At 52.2% G+C, this 26104-nt stretch overlaps 1 protein-coding gene, 1 long non-coding RNA gene and 1 other non-coding gene across 7 annotated transcripts in view; 1 reads left to right on the plus strand and 2 right to left on the minus strand.

Annotated features, from left to right (window-relative positions):
• Positions 1–19641, plus strand: part of LMF1 (lipase maturation factor 1) — a 97342-nt gene extending 77701 nt beyond the window's left edge. For 4 of the 5 annotated variants that reach the window (XM_030872240.2, XM_030872243.2, XM_030872244.2 and 1 more), the window contains 5 exons: positions 12042–12225; positions 12546–12699; positions 12851–13034; positions 13679–13791; positions 14185–19641. In XM_030872240.2, the coding sequence (XP_030728100.2) occupies positions 12042–12225; positions 12546–12699; positions 12851–13034; positions 13679–13791; positions 14185–14359 (810 nt within the window). In that variant the 3' untranslated portion in view covers positions 14360–19641. Of the gene's footprint in view, positions 1–12041; positions 12226–12545; positions 12700–12850; positions 13035–13385; positions 13622–13678; positions 13792–14184 lie in introns of those variants that run through there. The other variant, XM_060285780.2, reaches the window with a different exon arrangement.
• Positions 993–26104, minus strand: part of LOC115861463 (uncharacterized) — a 53534-nt gene continuing 28422 nt past the window's right edge. Inside the window, exons 3-4 of the long non-coding RNA XR_009559209.1 lie at positions 16292–16401; positions 993–13443 (exon numbers count right to left, since the gene is read on the minus strand). This is a non-coding gene — a long non-coding RNA (uncharacterized lncRNA). The remainder of the gene's footprint in view (positions 13444–16291; positions 16402–26104) is intronic.
• On the minus strand, positions 25915–25987 carry TRNAD-GUC (transfer RNA aspartic acid (anticodon GUC)). The gene has a single exon. It is a non-coding gene; the product is annotated as a tRNA-Asp (tRNA).

The following is a 26104-nucleotide window of genomic DNA, read 5'->3' on the forward strand; positions in this document are numbered from 1 at the left end:
TTTTCTGGAGGCAGTTGTGTTTTGTTTTGTTTAATATTTATTTATTTGTTTATTTTGGCTGTACCAGGTCTTAGTTGCAGCATGCGGGATCTTTTAGTTGCGGCATGCAGGCTTCTAAGTCACGGCATGCGGACTTCTTAGTTGTGGCTTGCGGACTCTTAGTTGTGGCATGCGGACTCTTAGTTGTGGCACGCGGACTTCTTAGTTGCGGCTTGCAGACTCTTAGTTGCGGCTTGTGGACTCTTAGTTGCGGCTTGCGGTCTTAGTTGCGGCATGCATGCAGGATCTAGTTCCCCGACCAGGGATCGAACCCGGGCCCCATGCATTGGGAGTGCAGAGTCTTACCCACTGGACCACCAGAGAAGTCCCTGGAGGCAATTTTAATGGCAGACATTTTCCTGGGAATTTGTCCATTTCATCAGTTTTCAAATGTGTTGGCCAAGGATCAAGTCATAGTAATCTCCTGTTTTGCAGAGTCTGGATTTGTGTCCTGTTCTTCGGTGTTGCCTCTGTGACAGCATGGAGCAGGATTCTTTTTCCAAAGAGGCTCATGCTCTTTAAGTATCACGTATCTCAGCTGGTACATCTGCATTTTATTTCCACATCTTTGTGTATTCTTTTTGCCCTTTTTAAAAAGCTTTCTTTTGAGGTTTTTCTCGTTCCATTAGTCCCCCTTTCCTAATTAGCAAGTTATACACTCTGTTTCTTTCAGGTAAGTACACAGTTAACTAACTGAAAGTCTAAATTTAATCCCCGTCCTTGCCGCCCTTAGGGCCCTGTGGCCTCGAAATGCTTTGATTGTCTCCCCCTACCTGCTCACCTGCTTTTTTTTTTTTTTGCGGTACGCGGGCCTCTCACTGTTGTGGCCTCTCCCGTTGCGGAGCACAGGCTCTGGACGCGCAGGCTCAGCGGCCATGGCTCACGGGCCCAGCCGCTCCGCGGCACGTGGGATCTTCCCAGACCGGGGCACGAACCCGTGTCTCCTGCAACGGCAGGCAGACTCTCAACCACTGCGCCACCAGGGAAGCCCTGCTCACCTGCTTTTGCTGCCAGTATTTTAAGTTGTATTTTGTTTTGTTTTTAATTAATAGATTTTTAAAGAACAATTTTAGATTCACAGAAAAACTGAGCAGAGAGAGTATAGAGTTCCCATATCCACCACCACCCCCACAGTTTCCCCATCAGGAACATCTTGCATTGGTTAGTGTGATACATTTATTACAACTAAGGAACCAATATTGATACTTTATTGTTAACTAAAGTCCACAGCTTACATTGGGGTTCACTCTTGGTGTTGTGCATTCTATGGGTTTGGACAAATGTAAAATTACATGTATCCATCATAATATCATACAGACTCATTTCACTACCCTAAAAATCCTCTGTGCTCCCTGGATTCATCCTTTTCCCGCCCCTAACCCCTGGCAACCACTGATCCTTTCACTGTCTCCATAGTTTTGCCTTTTCCAGAATGTCATATAGTTGGAATCATCCAGGATATAGCCTTTTCAGACTGGCTTTTTTCCTTAGTAATATGCATTTGAGGTTCCTCGTGTCGTTCCGTGGGTTGAGAGAGCGTTTTTTATTGCTGAATGATATTCCACTGTCTGGATGCACCACAGTTTATCCGTAAACTATCCGGACTTGGCTGGAGGGCAAAATCCTGGCTGGTGGGTGACCCTTGCTCCCAACAGTCTCCAGTGAGGGACACCCCCAGGAGACCAGGAGTGCTCTGCACTGTCCCTTCCCTGTGCATACTTCAGCCCAGTGGCTCCATCATCCTGAGCTGCAGGAGGAAGCTCCAAACAGAGGCTCAAGCATCCTTGTGAGTGTCCACTAGCATGGACACTGCCTCATGCTGGACCTTCCTCCATTGTCAAAGGATGCCCAGCCATAGGCTCCCACCTTCCTCTGCTGATGGAGAACATGGGTCCAGTCCCCAAGGCAACTTGGAGGACCTGCCTGGCATACAGTCTCAGCAGGAATCTGGGTCTGCTTAGGCTGTGTGGTCACCACGGTGACCAAGAATCACTCTCAAGGCTGCAGTGCGTTAATTAGTTGCTGCTTCAGCCACTTTTACAAGCCTGGGACCACTGGGACCCTTTCAGGGCTGTAAACTCTACTGAGCCTATAGGGACCCTCCAGACATCCCTCAGGCTGTACTGACCACCTACCACTTTCTGTCCAAATAATCTGAAGCCCACCTTTGGCAAGCAGTGAAGAAAAGCAAATTGTCATATCACTTAAAAAACACATTTGAAGGAAGTTTGATTTACTAGTCCAGGTGAAAGGGTTCAGCTACTTGAAAATAGGATTTGGGAAGATATTTACATTGACCTTTGACCCAGCAGCGTCGAAATGTTCTTGTTTATTCACTTGGCATGAGTCTCATGGTGCTTCAGGATGAGGACCCGCTAACTGGACCCAGCCCAGCTGAGTCTGTGTCCCAGCCTGGGGCACCGGCGCCTCCACCATGGGGGACTGTGCAGACCCGGGGCAGGTGGGGGGGACTCAGGTATAGACGGCTCCCAGCAGCTCAGGCCACATGACTGAGTCTCCACCTGATTCTGGGTCTGGTGCCCGGGTGGACAGCGGTGGCACAAGGACACTGGGCAGGGTAGGGCCAGAACAGGACCTTGAAAGGCCTTGCTGCCAACCTGCGGCCCTGGACGTTATTCCCAAAGGCAGGCCATGCACTCGCCTTCTGTCCCCCAAGGCCTTGGGAGCCTCAGTCCAGGTGTGTCCCGAGCATCATCCTCCCCCACCCACACCATGCCCAGGACAAGGTGGGACATGGCCCAGGGCTGTGGCTCTTCTCTGAGGCCTGGTCTGATGCCCCCCAGGGGCCGGACCTCAGCTGTCCAGAGCAAAGAAGACAAATGGCCCCCTGGCCCAGCTGCACGTGTCCAGCCTCGCAGGCAGCGTGGGGCATGCAGGGCAGTCTCATGGGGGCGCGTGGCCCTCTGCAGGCCACAGTGCTGGCCACCCCTGGACTTGAACGTTGCTCCCGTCTCCGCGCCCGCGATCCCGAGGGTCCCTGGTTCTGTTTGTTTCCGTTCGTTCCCCGGGAGAGGGTTGAGGATGTGAGCACACACGCACCTCCTCCCACTCTCAGTTTGCACAGCTGTTCCGGAAGGTTCTGCAAGGCCTCCAGAGACAGCCTGTTGTCTACTTGGAGAGGCGCACCACCCCCGCCTCAGACCCCCACTCTAATGCCAAGGAGAGATGCTGGAGGGGCAGTGCTCGGCTTCCACTGTAGGCCAGGCTGGACCTCCCATCCTGGCGTGGAGCGGGCACTCACCAGGCTAGTGGCTCCTAGTCAGTGCAAAGACGCATCTCAGATCCCAGACTCTCCTCCCCAACCTCCCACCATGTCCTGCTCTTTCTAATCTCTGTAATGTCGGCCACAGACCAGGGGACATCACTGTGGGGAACATCATTACGGCTTTGGGCGCAGAGAGCTGCCCCCACCAGCCCCTGAGTGACCCACCCGGAGCTGGGGTCACAGCATAACTGTCCTGGGGCTCCTGGCTGCAGAACATCATCTGCGAGCACACATGTCCTCTGCTAGGCCCTGGGACCCCAGAGCCCAACAGGGGAGTCCCAGACACCTAGCCCCTTCCTTCAGGGGCGTCTCCTGGGCCCGGGGTCCCACTTCCCAGCTCGTCTTCCCACCCGGCCCCCACCGTGGGGTCACAGCCAGTGTGTGCCAGACAAGGGCACGAAGACGGCATTATGAATCCTCAGGCCTCCTGCTGCTTTATTAGAAACAGAGTTCCATCTCCAAAACTGCTCTGGTGAACCCTAGTCTCTGAGTCAGAGCCCCCTAGCTGGTCTCAGGGTGGAGTGACTGGGGAGGGGTGTCTTTGGGCCCCAATGGACCAGGGTGGTGGAGGGAAGCCGGGCATCACTCAGAGGTCATAAGGACCCCACGGCCACTTGGTGGCCTTTAGACAAAGCCTCCTGAGTTCTCACCGGGATAGAGAATCCTGTTGTGCCAGAGAGAGAATCCTGTTGTACCAGAACAATCCGGGTCATGGCGTGTGGACCAGGCATCAGGGGCTTCAGCCCCATCCCAATGTGAGCTCTTCCTGCCACATGCAGGGGTCAGGGCCGCTCGGGTGGCCGTGCCAGGAGGATGCGTCCTCAGCTCGAAAGTGGGGGAGCCCGAGCCAGGAGCTAGAGAACAGTGCCAAGGGCATCCTGGCTAGACGCTGACCCGCAGTGGGGGCAGCTCATGAGCCTGGCCCTCCTGTAGCTGTTTGGAGAAATGATTTTCCCTGGGGCTGGCCCCACGCTGCTCCTGCACCTGAATCTGCAGCCAGGGCTGAAGGTCACGGGGTCACTGGGCAAAAGGCTGAGGCCGCACCAGCACAGCCTCCTCAGGAAGCAGAACTCAAAGCCCCCGCCCGCCAAAGTCATCGTGCCAAGTGGACAGCATCGCGCCCGACCTCAGAAGGTTGACTCAGGCTGTGCCGTGTCCTCGCTCACGTGGCCCCAGGGCTACAGGGTGATGGTCTCTCTCCGGTGCTCACACGCGGGGCGGGGGCGGGTGCTGCTTTTTCCAGTTTTCCTTTACAGAGGTGGGGACGCTGCCCTCTCAGGAAGGCACAGGTCTCTGAGCTGACTGCGCAGCCCTGACAGTGCTGAGCCGCTGGGCTCCTCCCCTGGGGCTCTTCCTCGGCCCCCAGTGGCCCCATCAGGTCTGCCGCCCCGTTCGCTGTGGGTGGGTAGGCGGGATTGTGGTCCACCAGGGGTGGCCTGGGCGTCTGTCCCTCCAGGAAGGCTTGGACTACAGCCAGCAGGACGACAGGGTCCCAAACCAATGCCAGGGGAAGCCTGTGCAGCATCACCGCTGTGGGAGCCACGCTGGCCGAGGCCTTGCACCCGCACCCCTGGGGTGTGGCCCTCACGGGTCCAGAGGCACCAAGAGTCTCCCCAATGGCACTCATTTTGAATGGAAAATAACTATGGTTTGGAACAGAAACAAGGGAAGGAAAGGACCCCCACGGGTCCCTGCTGGTCACGTGTGGGGTCTTCCCTCCACGAGAGCATGTGCCCAGCCACAACCACGTATTCTCACTCACTGTTAAATCTTTGCAGCCATCATTCCAACAATTGCAACCACAACATGTGACTTTTCATTTAAACAGCTGGTTGTCTGTGTTTAAAAATCGCCCACGGGCTTACAATGTCCAGCCCCCTGCCCTCCTGTGTGTGCAACCTGGTTATTTTTCTTCTGCCTGAGGGATGTTTCATTTGGTTTTTTAATATTTCTTAGCAGAAGCTGCTGGTGGATGTCTTCCCTTCAGCTGTCCATGGTCTCTGCCCACAGCGTCTCTGCTGGGGAGTCTGCAGGACCCTTAGCCCCACTCCTCTGTCTGCGACTTTTCCCCTCTGACTGCTTCTACGATTCTTCCCTTTTTCACAGTTTTTCAGCAATTTGGTTTGATGTGCCTTAGGTGTGGCTTTCTTTGAGTTTATCCTCTTTGAGATTTCTTAGGCTTCTGTGACCTGTGCGTTTATAGTTCTCTTCAATGAGGAGAATTTTCTTCACGTTGTGTCTGCCCCCTTCCCTTCCTGGGGCTTAAATCACACGTCTGTCAGGCCAGTGGGTTCTGTCCCCTAGGCCCTGAGGGGCTGCCCAGGCTCTGCTCAGCTTTGCTTCTCCTTGTGCTTCACTTTGCAAAGTTCCTGTTGTTCTGGGCTCATATTCACTGACTTTTTCCTTTACAGTGTCAGTTTTGTCAAAAGCCTACCCAGTAAATTATCTGTTTTGTATTCAGTAAGTCCCCTACATACGAACAAGTTCCGTTTTAGGAGCACGTTCATAAGTCCAATTTGTAAGTCCAACAAAGTTAGCCTAGGTACACAACTACCACAATCGGCTATATAGTACTGTACTGTAATAGGTTTATAATACTTTTCACACAAATAATACTTAAAAAACAAACACAAAAAATAAAACAATTTTAATCTTACAGTACCTTGAAAAGTACAGTAGTACAGTACAACAGCTGGCATACAGGGGTTGGCATCTAGTGAACAGGCAAGAAGAGTTACTGACTGGAGGAGGGAGAGGAGGTGGGAGATGGTAGAGCTGAAGGATCATCAGCAATAGGAGACGAGGGCAAGCTGCAGTTTCACTCTCGCCTGACGTTATGGCACAGGTTCTGGTTCCTGGCTGGATTCAATTCTACCTACCCTCTTGAAAAAACGATCCCGTGATGTTTGGGTAGTAGCTCTTTTTTTCTCATCATAGATGACATGGTAGCACTGGATTGCATTCTGAACAGCTGCTGCAACCTTCATATACCATTCTACATTCAGGTCCTGTGCCTCAAAAACTAACAGTGCCTCCTCAAATAAAGAAAATCCCCTTGCCATTTTCTGCATCGTCCGTGAATCTCTTCGGTTCTTCAGTTACTTCTTCTTCCTCTTGTCTCTCTTCATCCTTTCTTGGCGCTTGGTGCTTCTTAGTAGTACCAGCTACATCAACACTTTTACGCTTGCTTCCAGACATCCTGGGCTTGAAATAAAGCTACTGTAATACTGTACTCTATACAGCACTGTACAGTAAAGTACACAGAAGCATAATACTTGTAGAGGATGCACGCACATGACAGTATATGCCAGACACGTGAACTAACTTATGTGATTGGACTTGTGAATACATGTTCGCATCTTTGAAAGTTCACAACTTGAAGGTTCATATGTAGGGGACTGACAGTATTACCTTTTTTTTTTTTTTTTTTTTTTTTAGCTGCGTTGGGTCTTCGTTGCTGCGCACGGGCTTTCTCTAGTTACAGTGAGCAGGGGCCATTCTTCGTTGCGGTGCACGGGCTTCTCATTGCAGTGGCTTCTTTTGTTGCGAAGCATGGGCTCTACGTGCACGGGCTTCAGTAGTTGCAGCATGTGGGCTCAGTAGTTGAGGCATATGGGCCCTAGAGTGCACAGGCTTCAGTAGTTGTGGCTCTTGGGCTCTAGAGCGCAGGCTCAGTAGTTGTGGCGCACAGACTTAGTTGCTCCATGGCATGTGGGATCTTCCCAGACCGGGGATTGAACCTGTATCCCAGGCATTGGCAGGCGGATTCTTAACCACTGTACCACCAGGGAAGTCCCTGTATTACCTTTTAAACTCTCAAATTATCATCTGGTTATTCTTTGGCATTTTCATATTTCTCTTATGACTATGTTTTCTTTTAAACCCCTTAATTTTTGTTTTTGTTTTTGTTTTGCGGTACGTGGGCCTCTCACTGTTGTGGCCTCTCCCGTTGCGGAGCACAGGCTCCGGACGTGCAGGCTCAGCGGCCGTGGCTCACGGGCCCAGCCGCTCCGTGGCATGTGGGATCTTCCCGGACTGGGGCACGAACCCGTGTCCCCTGCATCGGCAGGTGGACTCTCAACCACTGCGCCACCAGGGAAGCCCTAAACCCCTTAATTTTTGACAGTAGCTGTTTTCACATTCTTATCTACTGGCTTCAGGCCATCTCTGGTTTCTGACTCTGCTCCCAGCCTGTTTTGTCTCTGCTAGTGCCTTGCAGGCTACTAACTACCAACTTGGAGTCTGTTAACTTTTTTTTTTTTTTTTTTTTTTTTTGAGTCTGTTAACTTTTGATTGCGTGCTGGACACTGGTGTTGTTGATTCTCTCCTGACAGCAGCTAATTGACTTGCAAATCAGTTTCAGAGCCTCCTGGGCAGGTCTGAATGTGCCTTCCCTGTAGGGCCAGCCTAGTTCCACAGGACAGGGCCTCGGCCTGGCTCTCCACGTCTCTCCACACGGGTTCGCAGGACTGGAAGGTCCTCTAGACCCACATGAGCTCAGCGTTGGCAACAGCCTTGGTCGTGTGCTTTCCTTGTCCTCACAGAATCTCCACCCTGCGAGCTCAGCAGCTGCGGGGACCCAGGCAGGACCCACAGCTCCTGGCTGCTGCACCCATGTGGCATGTGGCAAGCCAGCCCCTCGAGCTCCCCCAGCTTCAGGCTCTGCCCCCTGCCCTGCCCTCCCTCAGTGCCCAGGCCTGCATCTCAGACAGTCGCTTTGAGGGTCCAGCACCGCTACCTCCCTTTTGGCCTAAAGCAGGAGTTGCTGGTGGAGTTTTAGCCTTGAAGTCAACGTGAGGCCACTGAGCGATGAGGCAGGACGGACGTGGACCTGGGTTCCGAGGGGTAGCCCTGCTTCTCCAGGGTAAAGGAGGCGGCGGTGGGGGCAGGTTGGGTCTTGGGAAAGTCAGCTCAGTGGAGCAAGAGGAAGTGCACGCCTGGGAGGGGGAGACGCAGGAGGAAATGGGCGGCTGGCAGGTTGTCCTTGGGCCTTGTCCTCGGTCAGGGCAGTGGGTCCTAGGGTGACACCAGGCCTTGTGCTCAGCTCTCAGTTGGGGCCAGGCCCAGCAGCTGCATTCTGGTCGTCCTTTATGTTCCCACTGCTGCCCGCCTACTTCTCTTGTTCATGGAGGTGAGTGGCGACTACTTCAAGGGTCCCACCACCTTGGGCCACCTTCCTCACTTTTCTTTCCTTTTCTTCTCATTGTTTATATTTTTCAGTCTAAATGCTTATACTGTTTTACTTATGATTCATCCTTGGAAACGAGAAATGGCCAGAACATGTGTGGGCCCAGGTCCTGCTCCGGTAACTGGTCCTGCACCCCTCATCCCCTGAGGCCCAGGCCTCCTTCCGCCTCGAGAGTGCCGAGTCTATTTTTACATCATTCTCATCCGGGAAAGTCAATTGTGTAGCCATTGACTCTGCTGAATCTGTAGTTTCCCTCAAAGGTTCTCCCATTTCTGCACCACATTCTGGAAGGATTTCTCAAATCAATCTTCTGAATCACTAATTCAGACTTCAGCATCATTCATTCTGCTTTTCACCTGTTAGGGTTTTAACGTTGTGCGTGTTACACATGAGGGTGTAGACGAATAGATGCCGTTTACTGATCACAGTCCTTCAAATTAGCAGTGTCTTGTCTGGGTTTCTCTGGACGCCTCTGGGGTCTCGGGAGCCCCGAGTGGCCACAAAGCGAGGCTGTGCCTCAGCGAGGGTGTAGGCTGCACCAGCTACACCTGGAGAGGTTGGTGAGTAGGCCGTCTGGGGTGAACTCGGGCAGGTAGGCCCCCCAGGAAGCCCGCGGCTGCCCTGCTTTGCAGCATTATGGTGGCCATGTTTCCCAGCAGTTTGAGTGTCAGTGGAGAGGTGGGTGCTGATGGCTTGGGCTGGTGGCTGCAGAGGACACAGCTGCCCATCAGTTGCCTGCCAGGTTTGAGTGTGGACCAGCCCTGAGGGGTGGTGTGATGGGCGAACAAGGCGGGCTGTTCCCCGCATGCCTTCCCAAGGGCCGTGGGACATAGGCAGGAGCCCCCAGGCCAGGTGCTGGAGGCTGCCATGCGCCGGGTGCTTCTCCCAGCTTTGGCCGCCGTCTCATCCGAGAATTAGGCAGTAGAGGGCTCTTGTCACCCATGTGGCCCTGACAGCTGCACCAGGATGGCAGGCCCTCGGGGAAGCGGCCTGTTCTCACCCTTGATCACCACTCCTGGTGGCCTTAGCTGCACAGCTGAGCCATGGAGAAAAGGGGACCCCCATGCAGCTGACCATCCCACCCCAAAGCAAAACGCATTTGTCAGGAGGTGTCAGGAGGGGCACAGGGACCGTTCCCCTTAAGCCCCTTGCTGACGCAGTGGAGGAGCTAGTGGAGCATCTGAGGTCTCGCTGGTCTGGGAGATGAGAATTGAAGGTCGGGCCCCCCCAGTGCTGTCCACGGGGAAGCTGGGCCCAGGCCACGGGACCCCCGCAGTGGAAGAGGGCCTGGCGGCACCACAAACCCAGACTGTCGGGAGCCAGCAGTTTTCAGGAAACTCCAGGGCGAAGCCCAGTCGGCCCGAAGCAGCTCGAGACCAGAGGCCCAGGGACCCCGACAGGCCAGGCAGGGCTGCAGGAGAGACCACCAGCCCAGGGCGGGCACACTTTGGGCACAGGGGTTTGTTAACATCCTAGACAGTGAAGAATAAGAAATAATTAGTTTGGGCCTCAGAACCAGGAAAACTGGTTTTCCAAATTAATCCAGGAAGAGCTGTGAATCCACACCATCTCCTGCCACACACTGTAAGACCCTATCGTGATCCATAAAACTGACCTATTGAAAGCCTAGCTCCTCTCTCTCCAGACCCTTTTGAGGCCGGCGTCTGTGACCTCACGTTCTCCCCAGTCACTAGGATCAAGACCCAGCTTTAATTACAAATCAGAAATTGGGGAGCTGGGTGTCAGCTGAGTCTCATCCGGCCGTGGGGCCCCCGGCCTGGGTCTTTGGTCTCACCTCCTTCCTCGATGCCCCCACGTGGCTCCGACCCATCGGCTCCTGTGCAGGGAGGCCCGCAGGACCCCGGCAGATGCGCGTGAGTGACCTGGACAGGGACATGGCCGTTCTGCTACTCAGGGGCTGTCTGCTCGTTCAGGTCTTTTTTTTGCAGAAATGTGTCCATTTGGTTGGACAGTTGAAAATCTCCTTATTTCTCTTGTCACTGTGGCGACTGTACCATTTTCATTGTGGGTTTATTTGCTGGTGGTGCTGGTCCCCATTTCCTTCTACTTTGCTGACCTGTGGCTCCTAGTGTCTTGTTTCCCCTTTTCTGAGGCACATGCTTGAGGCAGTTTGTCTCCCTTTACACACGTCCGCCGTGGACCCGTGTGCTCTCACCTCCCAGCACCTAACACCCCGGTCATCCCAGAGGCCCTGGTCCCTCCCAAGTCTTACCCCCACCTCCCCAGCCAGGGGCAGAGCCTGGACCAGAGCAGAGCCGGCTGGTGTGAACCTTATATCACACCTTTCATAAAAAACTAATTCGAAATGGATCCAAGACCTAAACATAATAGCCAGACCTGTAAAACTTTTAGAAGATCTTTACATCTTTGGAGGAGGAAAAGATTTCTTAGATGGGACACAAAAAGCAGAATTGTAAAGTTTTTTTTAATTGATAACTTGGACTTCCTAAAAACGTAAACTTCGCCTCTTTGAAAACTGTGTAATGAAAAGGCCGCAGCTGGCAGTCATACATCTGACGGAGGACTGGCTCCGGGTTCTGCTAGGACTTCCAGCTTAGGGAGGCATGGGGGTGTCCTGGGCTGCACCCCAGAAGCCCTCGGCTCTGCCTCTTGCCCTCCCCAGCCTCCAGCCTGCCCTCCCACTGTGGTCACCTGGAATCTCCTCACCCGCGTTTGTGCAGCCCACAGGAAGCTCTGCGTGCAGCTGGCACTGGGGTCCCTGGGGCTCCACAATCAGAGGCGTCTGCCTGGGGGGCAAGCGGGGCTGCTCTGTTCCACCTTTGCTCTAGGAGAGCCTGGCACCTGGTAGGGAGGGCGGGATGTGAACCCTGCAGCCTCTCCTCCCCTCAAGTGAAGACCACCCACTCCCTATTCCCACCCGCATCTTCTCCTCCCCTCAAGTGAAGACCACCCACTCCCTATTCCCGCCCGCATCCTTGACGACAGGGTCAAAATCAGGCAGGAAAGTGCCATTTTCAAGTCACTAAAACAACTTACAAGCCTGTCCTAAGCACCCCCCACCCCTGTGAGGGGCACGTACCACAGGTGTGTGGGGCTGGTCCTGGCCCCGACACCTGGGTGGACCACTGAGCAGCCAGCTGGAGTCCTGGGGCTACCCAGGGCCTGTTGATTAACAGTCACGGTGACAGTTGCCACAAACACAAACTTGTCACCTCCCAGTTGTGTAACTTCAGTGGCCTCCAAGCAGGGTCAGAGGCCGGAATCACAGTGTTGGTAGGTGGGGTCCTCACCAGAGGCACTGGGTAGCGTCTGCCTCTGAGATCATTTAGGATGTAGACATTGTGGGGTTGGTCTGAGGGAGGCGGGGCAAGTGGCCTGTCGGGGGGCTTGGGGCCTGGGCCATGGCCTCCTGGGCACCTGGGGGTCAGCACATTGCTGCTGGGAAGGACAGGACCCCCAACCCCCATGCCTCTGGTGTGGACTCCATGCATCACCATGGAGCACATGAAATGCAGTGGCTGGAGGGATCTCTCTCTCCACCCCCAGATGGTCCTCATCATCAGCGGGAATCTGAGCTTCCTGAACTGGCTGACCATCGTGCCCAGCCTCGCCTGCTTCGATGATGCCACTCTGGGCTTCCTGTTTCCCTCGGGGCCCGGCTGCCTCAAGGACCAAGTCCTGAGGATGCAGGAGGAGGAAGCTCGAGGGGCCAGGGCCCCATGGACACACGGTGGGTGACACCTGAAGGCGGATGCGGCTGGGCAGCCCGGGTGGTCTCGAGTTGATGGCACCCAGCCCTGTGCCCACACCAGTGCCCTGGGAGACAGGGCAGCATCTCCATGCCTGGACAGGGTCACTCCTGTCTGCTTGGTATGGACATTGTGTCCTGGTCCTCAGGAAGGGAGGCCCAGTGACCTCAGCTGGGGGGGCCTAAGAGGGAGCTGCTGTGGTGGGGGCAGCAGCATCTCCTTCGGCTTCTGTGGGCCCAAGGGGCCGAACAGAGGCCAGGCCTGGGGGCAGGAGCCCACCCACTATTCCCCCTCCCGGCAGGCAGCGTGGCACGGCACACAGTCAACCTGGCGCTGGGCGTCCTGGTCGCCTGGCTCAGCATCCCTGTGGTCCTCAACTTGCTGAGCCCCCGGCAGGTCATGAACAGCTCCTTCAACCCTCTCCGGATCGTCAACACATATGGGGCCTTTGGCAGGTACCTCGGGGCCACCATGACCCCAGGGGGGAGATGTGAGGGTGAGGCCAGCCCTGACCTGCAGCCCCCCAGCCTCGCCCTCGTCTGGTCAGGTCAGGGGTTGGGGTCAGGGTGGGGAGGTGCAGCCCTGACTGGTCTCCCCCCCACCCAGCATCACCAAGGAACGCACGGAGGTCATCCTGCAGGGCACCGCCAGCCCCAATGCCAGCGCGCCAGACGCCAAGTGGGAGGACTACGAGTTCAAGTGCAAGCCCGGTGACCTGAAGCGGCGGCCATGCCTCATCTCCCCGTACCACCACCGCCTGGATTGGCTTATGTGGTTCGCCGCCTTCCAGGTGAGGCCCTCGGTGGGGAGGCCCCGCTGACACAGCGAGGCCCGGGAATCCTGTGCTGGGGCATAGCCCGTGGGGAACCTTCCCAGGCTCCTGGCACGGCCCTCGCATGAGGATCTGTGGGTGCCCAGGGCTGGGCCTCACAGCCGGCTTCTCAGAGCGCTTCCACCAGAGGGGCCGAGGCATGCGTGGCCAACGCTGGGGCAGCCAGTGTCCACAGAGGCTGCAGCACTGTCGCCATCCCTTCTTGCCCAGGAAGATAGCCTCCAGCGGGCTCGGTCACTTGCCCGAAATCCCTGGCCCGGCAGGTGACAAAGCTGACAGGTGAACTGGGAACAGCCCCGCTCCATCCAGGTCCCTGCGGACAGCACAGTGGCCGTGGTGCCCAGGAGAGCGAGCAGAACCGGGGGCCCTGCAAGAACAGGAAGGAGGTGGTCCCAAACCAAAGAACTGCAGCATAGGCCCCCAGGGCAGCCCCCCCTCAAGAGAGGCTGGCCACCAGCCACACTGGAATCAGGTACCCCCAGGACAACAGACTGAAGGCCGGGTGACCGTCAAGAGGGAGCACACATCCACGGGGCTCTCCAAGGGCCCGGTGGCAGTGCAGGCACCCAGCTATCTGCGCCCTGTCCTCTTCTCACCCCCAGACCTACGAGCACAACGAGTGGATCATCCACCTGGCAGGCAAGCTCCTGGCCAACGACGCCCAGGCCCTATCCCTACTGGCCCTTAACCCCTTCGCAGGCAGGGCACCACCCAGGTAAGATTCCCCTCCCAGACAGGAACACACACCCCACCCCACCCCTGCCAACTGCAGCCTCAGCTGCCTTTCAGGGCTTCTCCCCAAATGCAGGGTCTGCTCTGGGGGCTGGGCCCACCTCCTGGAAACATGCCCAGACACAATGGTCTGCGAACCTCAGATACCACTCACCTGCTGAAAGGATGCAGGGCTCAGCCCGATTGGCTCTGAGCACTCGGCCCTCCCGGTTCCAGAGCCCCGCCCGCCCCGCCATCATCTAGTCAGGGGCCTGGTTGTGCCAGGGGCTCCAGGGGCTCCTTGGGGCTCTCTGGCTTCCCCTGGGTGGCCTCTCCCTCTGAGGACTCCAGGCCTGTCTTGGGGGCGGAGGCTGACTGTGCTGCCCTTGCTCTGCAGGTGGGTCCGGGGAGAGCACTACAGGTACAAGTTCAGCCGCCCCGGGGGCACACACGCCGCTGAGGGCAAGTGGTGGATCCGGAAGAGGCTCGGCCCCTACTTCCCCCCACTCAGCTTTCAGGACCTGAAGGGTTACTTCAGGTCACGGGAGTGGCCGTACCCCAAACCCGAATAGAGGTGGCCCAGGGCTTGTGCCCCAAGAAATAAAGTGGGAAGACCACGGGCTGGCTGCTCTGAGTGGGGTCTCCACAAGGACATCCAGGGAAGCTGACCCGGAGAGGAGGGGCTGCCAGGGTCCTGGGTGGTCGTCTGTGCTTTCTTATCTCCCCACAGTCAGTCCCTGTGGTTCCCAAGTCTCTTCACTTTGGGTTCGTCAGAGGAATCCCCAGAAAGCCCCCAGCCCCGCTCCACCCAGATCGCACCCCTTGTCACCAGGCACCCCCCGTCCCAGACACCAGCATCCCAATGTTGCACCCAGCTCTGGTCTGTCCCAGGACCACCTGCCCATGCGGCCAAGAAGAAAGCCTGCCTCTCCTCTCTGCTCCCCCAAGCAGGTCCCCACCACGTCCAGGAGGGTCCTGCACGAGGAAGTAGTCAGGGCTCCCTCTCAGAACCCACATGCACCCACATGCGCTCTCCACAGTGACCAGCACCTGAAGGTGTGGACAGAGGGCCTCTGTCCTCCTTGGGTGGGCCACCCCCACCAGCCCTGAGTGATGTGCCTCCTCCCCTCCTTTGTGACCACGTTGCCCAGTCTCACACCTGGAGCCTCTGGCTCCCTGACCTAGGGTGGGAGGACGGGACAGCAGGGCGGTCAGCCCCAGCGCTGGGGTCCCCAGGGCAGCGATTCTGAGGCCCGGTCACTGCAGGTTGAACTGCATTAATGGTGTGTTGCTTGGCAACCCTACTGGTCTGTGGCCCAGAACCTCTACAGCCTGATGTCAGTGGTGAGTGGACACCCACCTGCCCCCCACCATCCCGGGCGCCTGCCGCACTGTGGAGGGTCCCAGCGGGAATGAGGTGGTTCAGGCTAGGAGGCCAGGCTGAGGTGGGCACAAGTGTGGATCTGTGTGGAGGCCTCCCGCCTGCCTGGGGGCCTGGCCGGCCCAGGTGCCAACAAGAGAGGCTGTGTTCCTGCTCGCAGGCAAACAGGCGCCCTGTGTCTGTCGCAGGACAGACAGGGCCTCAGACAAGGAGCCTGGAGCCAGCAAGTCTGCCTGCAGCAGCCGCGTAAAACTACCACCAGCCTGCTGGAATGGGCAGCCCTTACCGGGGGGCTGTCCTTGGGACCCTGCCAATGGGTAGGAGCACCAGGGGTGCCCCTGTGGGGCCCGGGGTGGGTAGGGGGCCTGAGGAGATGCTGTGTCTTGGCTCGGGGTGGCCCTGCAGCCCCAGAACCACAGGTGGCCTCCCTGCCAGGAGCCATGGTGGGTCCCTGCTCTGCCAGCCCTTCCCGCCACACTCTGGGCTCGCTGCCACCCAGGGCTCGGGCAGGGGAGGCCCCCAGCACTCCTTGGTGTGGGCTCCTCTCTGAGCCTTGGTCCAGCTGTGCCCCCCAAGGCTCCTGGGACAGCCCCCCAGACATACATAGGAGGCTGTGCTTAGACATGTGGACTGGGTGGGGCCGGGGCTGGAGCCGGTGGCAGGAGTGACGCAGGAGGCCCTGAGCCCATCCGGGGGGTGGTGGGGGGGGGGCAAGAACTAAGTGGCCCCACCCCTCCTGGGACAGGGCAGCATCCTCTCACCCCAGGGGACGTCCCAGGTGATCCCTGGTCAGGGTGGGCACATGGCCCTCTAACAAACCAAAGACTCTGCCAGACCTGCACACCCTTCCAGAGGCTCTGGTTCCCCCAGGGCCCACCCATCTGCCAGAAAGGGTGCCAGCCCCACCTTCAGAGCCTGTCCTGAGACCACACCCTCCCATCAAGGACAGCCAGACTGCACCTCTCCTCCACTCAGAGCCCTCCCAGGGCCCCCACCTCACTGAGCATGAACCTGGGGTCCCTGCCTATCACCTCCGCCCACTCCCCTGCATCCTCTCCATCCCACATGCCCACCAGCCGTGTTGGGCCCCAGGGCCTTTGCACTGGTAGCTCGTGGTGCTCACCTCTCCCAGGGCCTCCTCTCCTGCCTCTGCTGGACTCCAGGCTGCTCCTGGTCACACACGGGTTGGCGGGGGGCTCATCCTGGCCCCCCAGTGCTGGATACACTGTTGACCTGATGAAAGAGAAAGGCCCAGACACTTAACATCTGCTCCACCTGATGCTGCCTCAGTTCAGCTTCAGGACAGTCAGCTGTTTCGGGGGCGGGGGGGGGGTGCCGAGTGCAGGGCAGGGACACAAGGTGGCGCCTTGGCTCGCCCCTCCCGGCAGCTGTGTCCCCATGAATCATCCACCTGGCAGCAGGGGATGCTTGCAGGTGAGGGTCCGCCTTATTCAACAGGAGGCTCAGATGCATGTTGGAAACTGAATTTCACCTTCTAAAACCAGGAGTCAGCCTGAGGCTCCTGGGGAGGTGGCAGCAGGAGTCTTCTCAGACCACAGGAGGGGCGGCCTGCTTGCGGGAGGGGCTGCCCTGGAGAGGGGTGAGCAGGGCATGACCAGGGCACCCTGACTTCCAGAGGGACTGGGAATTTCAGATCTGTTCTTCCCACCTGCTCTCTTGAGCCGACGCCCCCTGGAAACCACTGCCTGACAAGCTGGCCCTTGCTGAGACCCCCACCCAATCTGAGGGTGTCTCCCCCTGCAGAGCACTCTGCCCCATGGCTCTCACACATCTGAATGGGGTCTGTCCGGTGCTGGCAGCAACGCCCAGGCCCAGCCGGGACCCTGTAGGCTGCAGAGTGTGCCCAGCCCCCCACCCACCCCCCAGCTCTCCAACTGGAGGGCGCTGTGCTCAGCCCTCTTGCTCCAGGATGGGATGTGGGACTCAGGACTCCAGTCACAGGGCAGTGGCTGAGCTCAGGTGATCCGCTGAACCTGGCTGTCGGCCCATCCAAAGCTGTGGGCTCAGCCAGGGGCCTGTCTCAGGGAGGACCCACTGTCTCCCTCTTGCTCCAGGACAGGGCGAGGGGTTCGGGTGCAGGTCCCGTCCCCACGAGGAGGGTGTGTACCAGCCTCCCTCTGTCAGAGGGCCTCTGGTTTTCACTCAGAGGTGATCAGTGCAACTTGGGTGCCTGCTGAGGCCAAGCCCACCCTCTGTGCAGCCTAGTTCAGATCAGAGCCCTCCCATGGGGCATCCCTGGGCAGGGTTCACAAGCCCTCCTCTCCCTGGGCTTCTGCATCTGCACGGGCATGGCCTGACGCTTTGCGCTCTTAGGCCACCAGCTCTGGAGGGACAGGGTCAGCAAACTCCCAGCCTGGTGGCTTTGTGGGAGCAGGAAGATCTCCACATCAATGCATGTTGAGTTCAAGCATGTTACCAGTTATTAGAACGGGCCCGTGAAGACGCAGAAAACCTGAGCTGTCGTGGAGCGCTTCGCTGCCTTCCTCCATTGTCTCCAGCGTCCCCCACAACCTCTGGGCCCCACGTGGAGTGAGGCTTCTCCCTCCTGATGTTCATCCAGGGCTTCTCTCTTGTCTCCTCATCAGTCTTCTCACAGCTCCAGCTTTGGCTTCTTCAGTCAACTGTCCTCTTCCACTTTCTGTTTCACACACATACGTTGTTATTTCCTTCCACCTTTTTCAGGTTTGCCTTCCGTCATCTCCTCGAGTTGCAGACTTTATTTCTTTCTAACCCTCCTTCTGATTTCTAGGAAACACAGCTAAGGACCACACACACACAAGTGGCTGCACCCACAGGCTCTGTTGACCACTGTGGGCTTTGTCTGTGAATTCTAGAGACTGTGATGTCCTCTTAACACATCAAATAATAGAGGTGGGATTTAAATGTTCAAACGAATGGATTTGGGAGGCAGTCTTTTACCTTGAATTTTATCACCGTGTTTGCCACTCCCAGCACCCCTCACCCCCCCATGCCTCCAGCACCCTGGATTAATGCCCCTTTCACAAGTGAACAAATTCTGGTGGAAAGGATACCTCCAATTCTGAGACAGCTACTTGCATCCCTCTGCTGAGGGGTTCCCTAGTTCAGTTAGCATCATGACAACCTGTCCCCTGGATCCATCCCTGCCCTGTATCCCACAGCCTGAGGATACCATGGACCTTTGTCCCCAGGGATTCAGTTCCAAAGCCACTGGGTAAGGTGGAACTCACATGTCAGCAAACTGACCTTTAAAGCTCCTAAAGTAATCAGCAAAATTGATAGAACTGTAGCTTGACTGACAAAAAGAAGATACAAATAACTAAAATCAAAGTTAAGTGGGGACATTACTACCAACATTACAGACATAAAAAGGATTACAAGAGAACAGTATGAATAACTGTAGGCAACAAATCAGGTAACCTAGACAGTGGACAAATTTCTAAAGACACACAAAATGCTAGAAGTGACTCAGGAAGAAATAGGCAATTTGAAGAGATCTATAGCAAGTAAGGAGATTGAATCAGTAATCAAAACCTCCAGCAGAGAAAATTACTGCATCAGATGGCTTTGTTACTGAATTCTCCCAAGAATTAAAGAAAAATTAACACCAATCCTTCCAAAACTTTTTCCAAAGAATTAGAAAAGGAGGTAGGACTTCCCTGGTGGTGCAGTACTTAAGAATCCACCTGCCAATGCAGGGGACACAGGTTTGAGCCCTGGTCCAGGAAGATCCACATGCCTCAGAGCAACTAAGCTTATGTGCCACAACTACTGAAGCCCGTGCTCTGCAACAAGAGAAGCCACCGCAACGAGAAGCCTGTGCACTGCAGCAAAAGATAGACCCTGCTCGCCGCAACTAGAGAAAGCCCATGCACAGCAACGAAGACCCAACACAGCCAAAATTTAATTAATTAATTTTAAAAGAGGAGGGAACACTTCCTAACTCATCCTGTGGAGGCCAGTATGACCCCGGTAACAAGGCCAGACAAAGACACCAGTATTCTTCGTGAATAGAGATACAAAAATGCTCAACAAAATACTAGCAAAACAAATCTATCAGCATATTAAGAGGATTATATGCCATGACCAAGTGGTATTTATCCTAGGAATGCCAGAGTGGTTCAACATAAGAAAATCAATCAATGTAATACACCACATTAACAGAATACAGGAGCAGAAAGAAAAACATGATCATCTCAACTGATGCAGAAAAATCATTTGAAAAAAATCCAACGCACTCTCATGATACAAACCACTCAGGGGCTTCCCTGGTGGCGCAGTGGTTGAGAGTCTGCCTGCCAATGCAGGGGACACAAGTTCGTGCCCCGGTCCAGGAAGATCCCACATGCCATGGAGCGGCTGGGCCCATGAGCCATGGCCACTGAGCCTGCGCATCCAGAGCCTGTGCTCCGCAACGGGAGAGGCCACAACAGTGAGAGGCCCGCGTACCGCAAAAAAAAAAAAAACAGAAAACTAGGAATAGAAGGGAACTTCCTCAACGTAATAAACGGCATGTATGAAAACTCCACAGTTAATATCATACTCAATGGTGAAAGACTGAAAACTTTCCCTCTATGACCAAGACCAAGACAAGGATGCCCCTTTTCACCACTGCTATTCAACACTGTACTGGAGGTCTAGCCAGAGCAATTAGTCAAGAAAAATAATTAAAAGGCTTTGAATTGGAGAGGAAGAAGTAAAACTATATTAACAGATGATATAATCCTATAATATAGAAAATTCCAGCAATCCACAAAAATATTACGGGAGCTAATAAACTAATTCAGCAAAGTTGCAGGGTATAAGATCAACACACAAAAATCAGATGTGTTTCTATACCTGCAATGAACAGTCTGAAAAAGAAACTAAGGAAACAATACCACTTATAATAGCATCCAAAAGAATAAAATACCCAAGAATAAATTTAACCAAGGAGGTAAATGACTTGTACACTGAAAAGTACAAAACATTGCTGAAAGAAATCAAGGAAAACATAAATACAGTGAAAGGCATCCATATCCATGGATTGATGACTTAATACTGTTAAGATGACAATACTAACAAAGTGTCTACAGAGTTGAAAAAATTCCAATGGCCTTTTTTATAAAAATATAAAGACCAATCCTCGAATCCATATGGAATTGTAAGAGGCCCTAAATAATGAAAACAATCTTGAAAAAAGAATAAAGCTGACAAACTCACACTTCTGATTTTAAAACAGTACAAAGTAATCAAAACTGCTCATGGCACAAGGATAGACACACAGACCAACAGAATAGAATGCTGAGCCTAGAGAAAAACCCTTGCATGTATGGCCAAATGGCCTTTGACAAGGGTGCCAAGACCATTCAATGGAAAAAGGATAGTCTTTTCAACTGATGCTGGGAAAAATGGATCTACATGCTAAAGAGTGAGCTTGGGTCCTTACCTCACACCATATTCAAAAATTAACTCAAAATGGATGAAATACCTAAATGTAAGAGCTAACACTATTACAACTCTTGAAAGAAAACATGGTTACTCTTCATGACCTTGGAGTTGGCAGTGGATTCTTAGGTATGATGCCAAAAGCAAGAGCAACAATAACCCAAGATAAATTGGACTTCATCAAATTTAAAACTTTTATGTATCTAAAGACACTATCAAGATGTGGGACATATATACAATGGAATATTATTCAGCTATAAAAAGAAACGAAATTGAGCTTTTGTAGTGAGGTGGGTGGACCTAGAGTCTGTCATACAGAGTGAAGTAAGTCAAAGAGAAAAACAAATACCATATGCTACCAAATATATATGGAATCTTTAAAAAAAATGGTTATGAAGAACCTAGGGGCAGGACGGGAATAAAGACACAGACCTACTAGAGAATGGACTTGACACGGGGAGGGGGAAGGGTAAGCTGGGACAAAGAGAGTGGCATGGACATATGTACACTACCAAATGTAAAATAGATAGCTAGTGGGAAGCAGCCTCATAGCACAGGGAGATCAGCTTGGTGCTCTGTGACCACCTAGAGGGGTGGGATAGGGAGGGTGGGAGGGAAGGAGACGCAAGAGGGAAGAGATCTGGGGATATATGTATATGTATAGCTGATTCACTTTGTTATAAAGCAGAAACCAACACACCATTGTAAAGCAATTATACTCCAATAAAGATGTTTAAAAAATAAAGACATTATCAAGTTTGGGGTTAGCAGATGCAAACTATTACATATAGAATGGATAAACAATAAAGTCCTTCTGTATAGCACAGGGAACTATTTTCAATATCCTGAGATAAACCATAATGGAAAAGAATATTAAAAAAGAACATATATATGTATAAATGAATCACTTTGCTGTACAGCAGAAACACAGCATTGTAAATCAACTATACTTCAATTAAAAAAAATAAAAACAAAGACGCCATAGAGTGAAAAGATGACCCACAGAATGAGAGAAAATATTTTCAAGTCGTATATCTCATAGGACTCTACTATCCAGAATATATAAATAACTCTGACAACTAAGCAACAAAAAGACAAACATCCCAATTCAAAATTATTTGAATGGACATTTCTCCAAGGAAGACATACAAATGGCCAACAAGCACATGAAAAGATGCTCAAAATCCTTAATCATAGAAATGCACATGAAAATGCACACAATGAGATACCACTTCACACCCATGAGGGTGGCTATGATTTTTTTTTAATGGAAAAAAACAAGTGTTGGCAAGGATGTAGAAAAATTGGAAACTTCGTACATTGCAATTGGTAATGCAAAATGGTGCAGCTGCTATGGAAAAGTCTAACAGTTCCTCAAAAAGTTAAACGTTGGGTCAATTACCATACGAACCAGCAATTCTACTTCTAGGTATATATCCAAAAGAACTGAAATCAGGGACTTAAACAGATACTTGTATGCCAATGTTCACAGCATCATTATCCACAATAGCCAAAAGGTGGAAACAACACAAATGTCCACCAACAGGTGAATGGATAAACAAAGCATACAAGGGAATACTATTCAGCCACAAAAAGGAATAAAGTATCAGCACACACTACAGTGTGGATAAATCTTGAAAACATTATGCCCAGTAAAATAAGCCAGACACAAAAGGTCACCTGTAATATGATTCCATTTATAGAAATATCTAAAACAGGTAAATCTATAAAAATAGAGAGCTGACTAGTGGTTGCCAGAGGCTGGGGGGAGGGGAGAATGGGGAGTGACTGCTAATGGTACAGGGTTTCCTTTTGAGATGATAAAATATTTTGGAACTAGATAGAGGTGATAATTGCACAACACTGTGATATATTAAATGCCACTGACTGTTTACTGTAAAATGGTTAATGTCAATTTCTTCTCAGTTTTTAAAAATAAGCCTTCTGAGTGTCCTGAGACCCTGCCCCAGGGGGCTGGGAGACCTCACACTGCCAAGATCTAGTGAGAACAGTTGGGGTGGGGGAGGGGTGGTGAGACAGATAAAGTGCTTCATCCCTTTTTTGCTAAGTGGATAGGGCTGGATTCACTTAAGGCTAAAACATGAGGCTCTGATTAGCCAGTGGGATGGAAGGTGGGCTTCCAGAGCCAGCATGTGACACATGGGCATTCTTTTAACTGATGGTCTTGGAAAGAGAGTCACACATGCAACTACCAATTAGACGAGGAAAACTCGAGCAAGTGAAAGGGCAGCCGTGGGTGATTCTTTTTTTTTTTTTTTTTTTTTTTTTGCGGTACGCGGGCCTCTCACTGTTGTGGCCTCTCCCGTTGCGGAGCACAGGCTCCGGACGCGCAGGCTCAGTGGCCATGGCCCACGGGCCCAGCTGCTCCGCAGCACATGGGATCTTCCCAGACCGGGGCACGAACCTGTGTCCCCCACATCGGCAGGTGGACTCTCAACCACTGCGCCACCAGGGAAGCCCAGTGTGGGTGATTCTTAAACCCACATCTGGAGGGCTTTCTGTCTGAGGCCGCCTGCCCCACCCTCACCCAGATCAGCTTCTTAGCAAGGCCCTGGGACATAGTTGGGGTCCTGACCCCTCTCCCCACAGGTGTGTGACCACCTCATCCACCAGGACTGACCTCACTGGGTGGACAGCAGCTGACCCTGCCTCTGGGCAGTGTGGCTCACTGTTCTAGGGGTCATACCTGTCTAGCTGTTCCGCATGGTCCACACTGTTACAGCTTTATCATCGATCCCGGTACCTCACAGTCTCAGCCCCCACTTCTCATAACTGCCTTGACTATCTCTGGCCCATTGCTCAAAACAAGCTGAAGTTTCTTGTTAGTTCTAATACAGGCAGACCTCATTTTATTGCACTTCACAGAAATCAGTGTTTTTTACAAATTGAAGCAACCCTGCATCAAGTCTGTGGTGCCATTTTTCAACAGCATTTTCTAACTTCAGGTCTCTGTGTCACATTCTAGTAATTCTCTTAAAAATAATGAAAATGTTTGAAATATTGCGTTTGTGATGGTGCTATGTGATCAGTGATCTTTGATGCCACTATTGTAATTGTTTTGGGCACCATGAACTGTACCCATGTAAGACCATGAACTGAATGGATAAATGTGTGTGTTCTGACTGCTCTACCAACCAGCCGTTCCCCCCATCTGTCTCCCTCTCCTCAGGCCTCCCTGTTCCCTAAGACACAGCAAGATTGAAATTAGGCCAATTAATAACCCTACAGGGGCCTCTAAGTGTTCAAGTGAAAGGAAGAGTTGCATGTCTCTCGCTTTAAATCAAAAGCTGAAGATGATTAAATTTAGTGAGGAAGGCATGTCAAAAGTCAAGGTAGGCCAAAAGCCAGGCCTCTTGCACCAAACAGCCAACCTGTGAATGCAAAGGAAAAGTTCTTGAAAGAAATTAAAAGTGCCACTCCAGTGAACACATGAATGATAAAGTGAAACAGCCTTATTGCTGATATGGAGAAAGTTTTAGTCTAGCTTGAAGATCTAACTAGCCACAACATTCCCTTAAACCAAAGTCTAATTCAGAACAAGGGTAACTCTCTTCAATTCTGTGAAGGCTGAGAGAGACAAGGAAGCTGCAGAAGAAAAGCCTGAAGCTGGCAGAGGTTGGTTCGTGAGGCTGAAGGAAAGAAGCCATCTCCATAAAATAAAAGTTCAAGGTGAAGCAGCAAATGCTGATGTAGAAGCTGCAGCAAGTTATCCAGAAGATCTAGCTGAGATCATTAATGAAGGTGGCTGCACCAAACAACGTATTCAATGTAGACGAGACAGCCTTCTATCAGAACAAGAGGCCATCTAGGACTTTCACAGCTAGAGAGGAGAAGTCAGTGCCTGGCTTCAAAGCATCAAAGGACAAGCTGACTCTCTTGTTAGGGGCTAATGCAGCTGGTGACTTTAAGTTGAAGCCAATGCTTATTTACCATTCTGAAAATCCTAGAGTCCTTAAGAATTATGTTAAATCTACTCTCCTATGCTCAATAAATGGAACCACAAAACCTGGATGACACATCTGTTTACAACATGGCTTACTGAATATTATAAGCCCACTGTTGACACCTACTGCTCAGAAAAAAAAAAGATTCAAAATATCACTACTCATTGACAATGCACCTGGTCACCCAAGAGGTCTGGTGGAGGTGTACAATGAGATTAATGCTATTTCCCTGTCTGCTAGCACAGCATCCATTCTGTAGCCCATGGATCAAAGAGTAATTTTTTATTTTGAAGCCTTATTATTTAAGAAATGCATATCATAAGGCTATAGCTGCCATAGATAGTGATTCCTCTGATGGATCTGGGCAATGTCAACTGAAAATCTTCTGAAAAGGATTCACCATCCTAGATGCCATTATGAACTTTTATGATTCATGGGAAGAGGTCAAATTATCAACATTAACAGGAGTTTGGAAGAAGTTGACTCAAACCTTCATGGATGACTTTGAGGGGTTCAAGACTTCCGTGGAGGAAGTAATTGCAGATGTAGGAGAAATAGCAAGAGAACTAGAATTAGAAGTGGAGCCTAAAGATGTAACTGAGTTGCTTCAATCTCATGACAAAACTTTTAATGAATGAGGAGTTGCCTCTCACGGATGAGCAATAAAGTGGTTTCTTGAGATGGAATCAACTTCAGTGAAGGTGCTGTGAAGACTGTTGAAATGGCAACAAAGAATTTTAAATATTACATGAACTTAGTTGATAAAGCAGCAGCAGGGTTTGAGAGGATTGACTCCAATTTTGAAAGAAGTTCTACTATGGGTACAATGCTATCAAACAGCATTGCATGCTACAGAGAAAACATTCATGAAAGGAAGAGTCAATCAATGTGGCGAACTTCATTATCTTATTTTAAGAAATTGTCACAGCCACCTCAACCTTCAGTAACCACCACCCTGATCAGTTAGCAGATATCAACATCAAGGCAGGACTCTCTACCAGGAAAAAGACTACAACTCACTAAGGCTCAGATGATGATTAGCATTTTTAAATTAAGGTATGTATGTAACATTACTCTTTTAGACATAATGCTATTGCACACTTAATAGACAACACTACAGTGTAAAGGTAACTTTTATATGCTCTGGGAAACCAAAAAATCATGTGATTTGCTTTATTGGGATGTTCTGGAACCAAAACCCATGGCATCTCCGAGTCGTGCCTGTAGTTTATGTGCAAATAGTGGACAGTATCATTTCTCTTCTTCCTACCTGAGGCTCTTTGCCTTTTTGGTTTTTTGGGGGTTTGGGTTTTTTTTTTTTTTCGGCCACACCACATGGCTTGCAGGATTTTAGTTCCCTGACCAGGGATCGAACCTGGGCCCTCAGCAGTGACAGCACAGAATCCTAACCACTGGACCACCAAGGAATTCCCTCTTTCTTGTCTTCTTGTGCTAGCTTCCAGGTTGAGGCCCACCATCTCTTACGACGTCTTGTCTTTTTTCTAACCTAGAAGTTGTCCCTTTAAAAAATCGCACCACAGTGA

The sequence above is a fragment of the Globicephala melas genome, chromosome 15, assembly GCF_963455315.2.
Source record: "Globicephala melas chromosome 15, mGloMel1.2, whole genome shotgun sequence".
NCBI lineage: Eukaryota > Metazoa > Chordata > Mammalia > Artiodactyla > Delphinidae > Globicephala > Globicephala melas.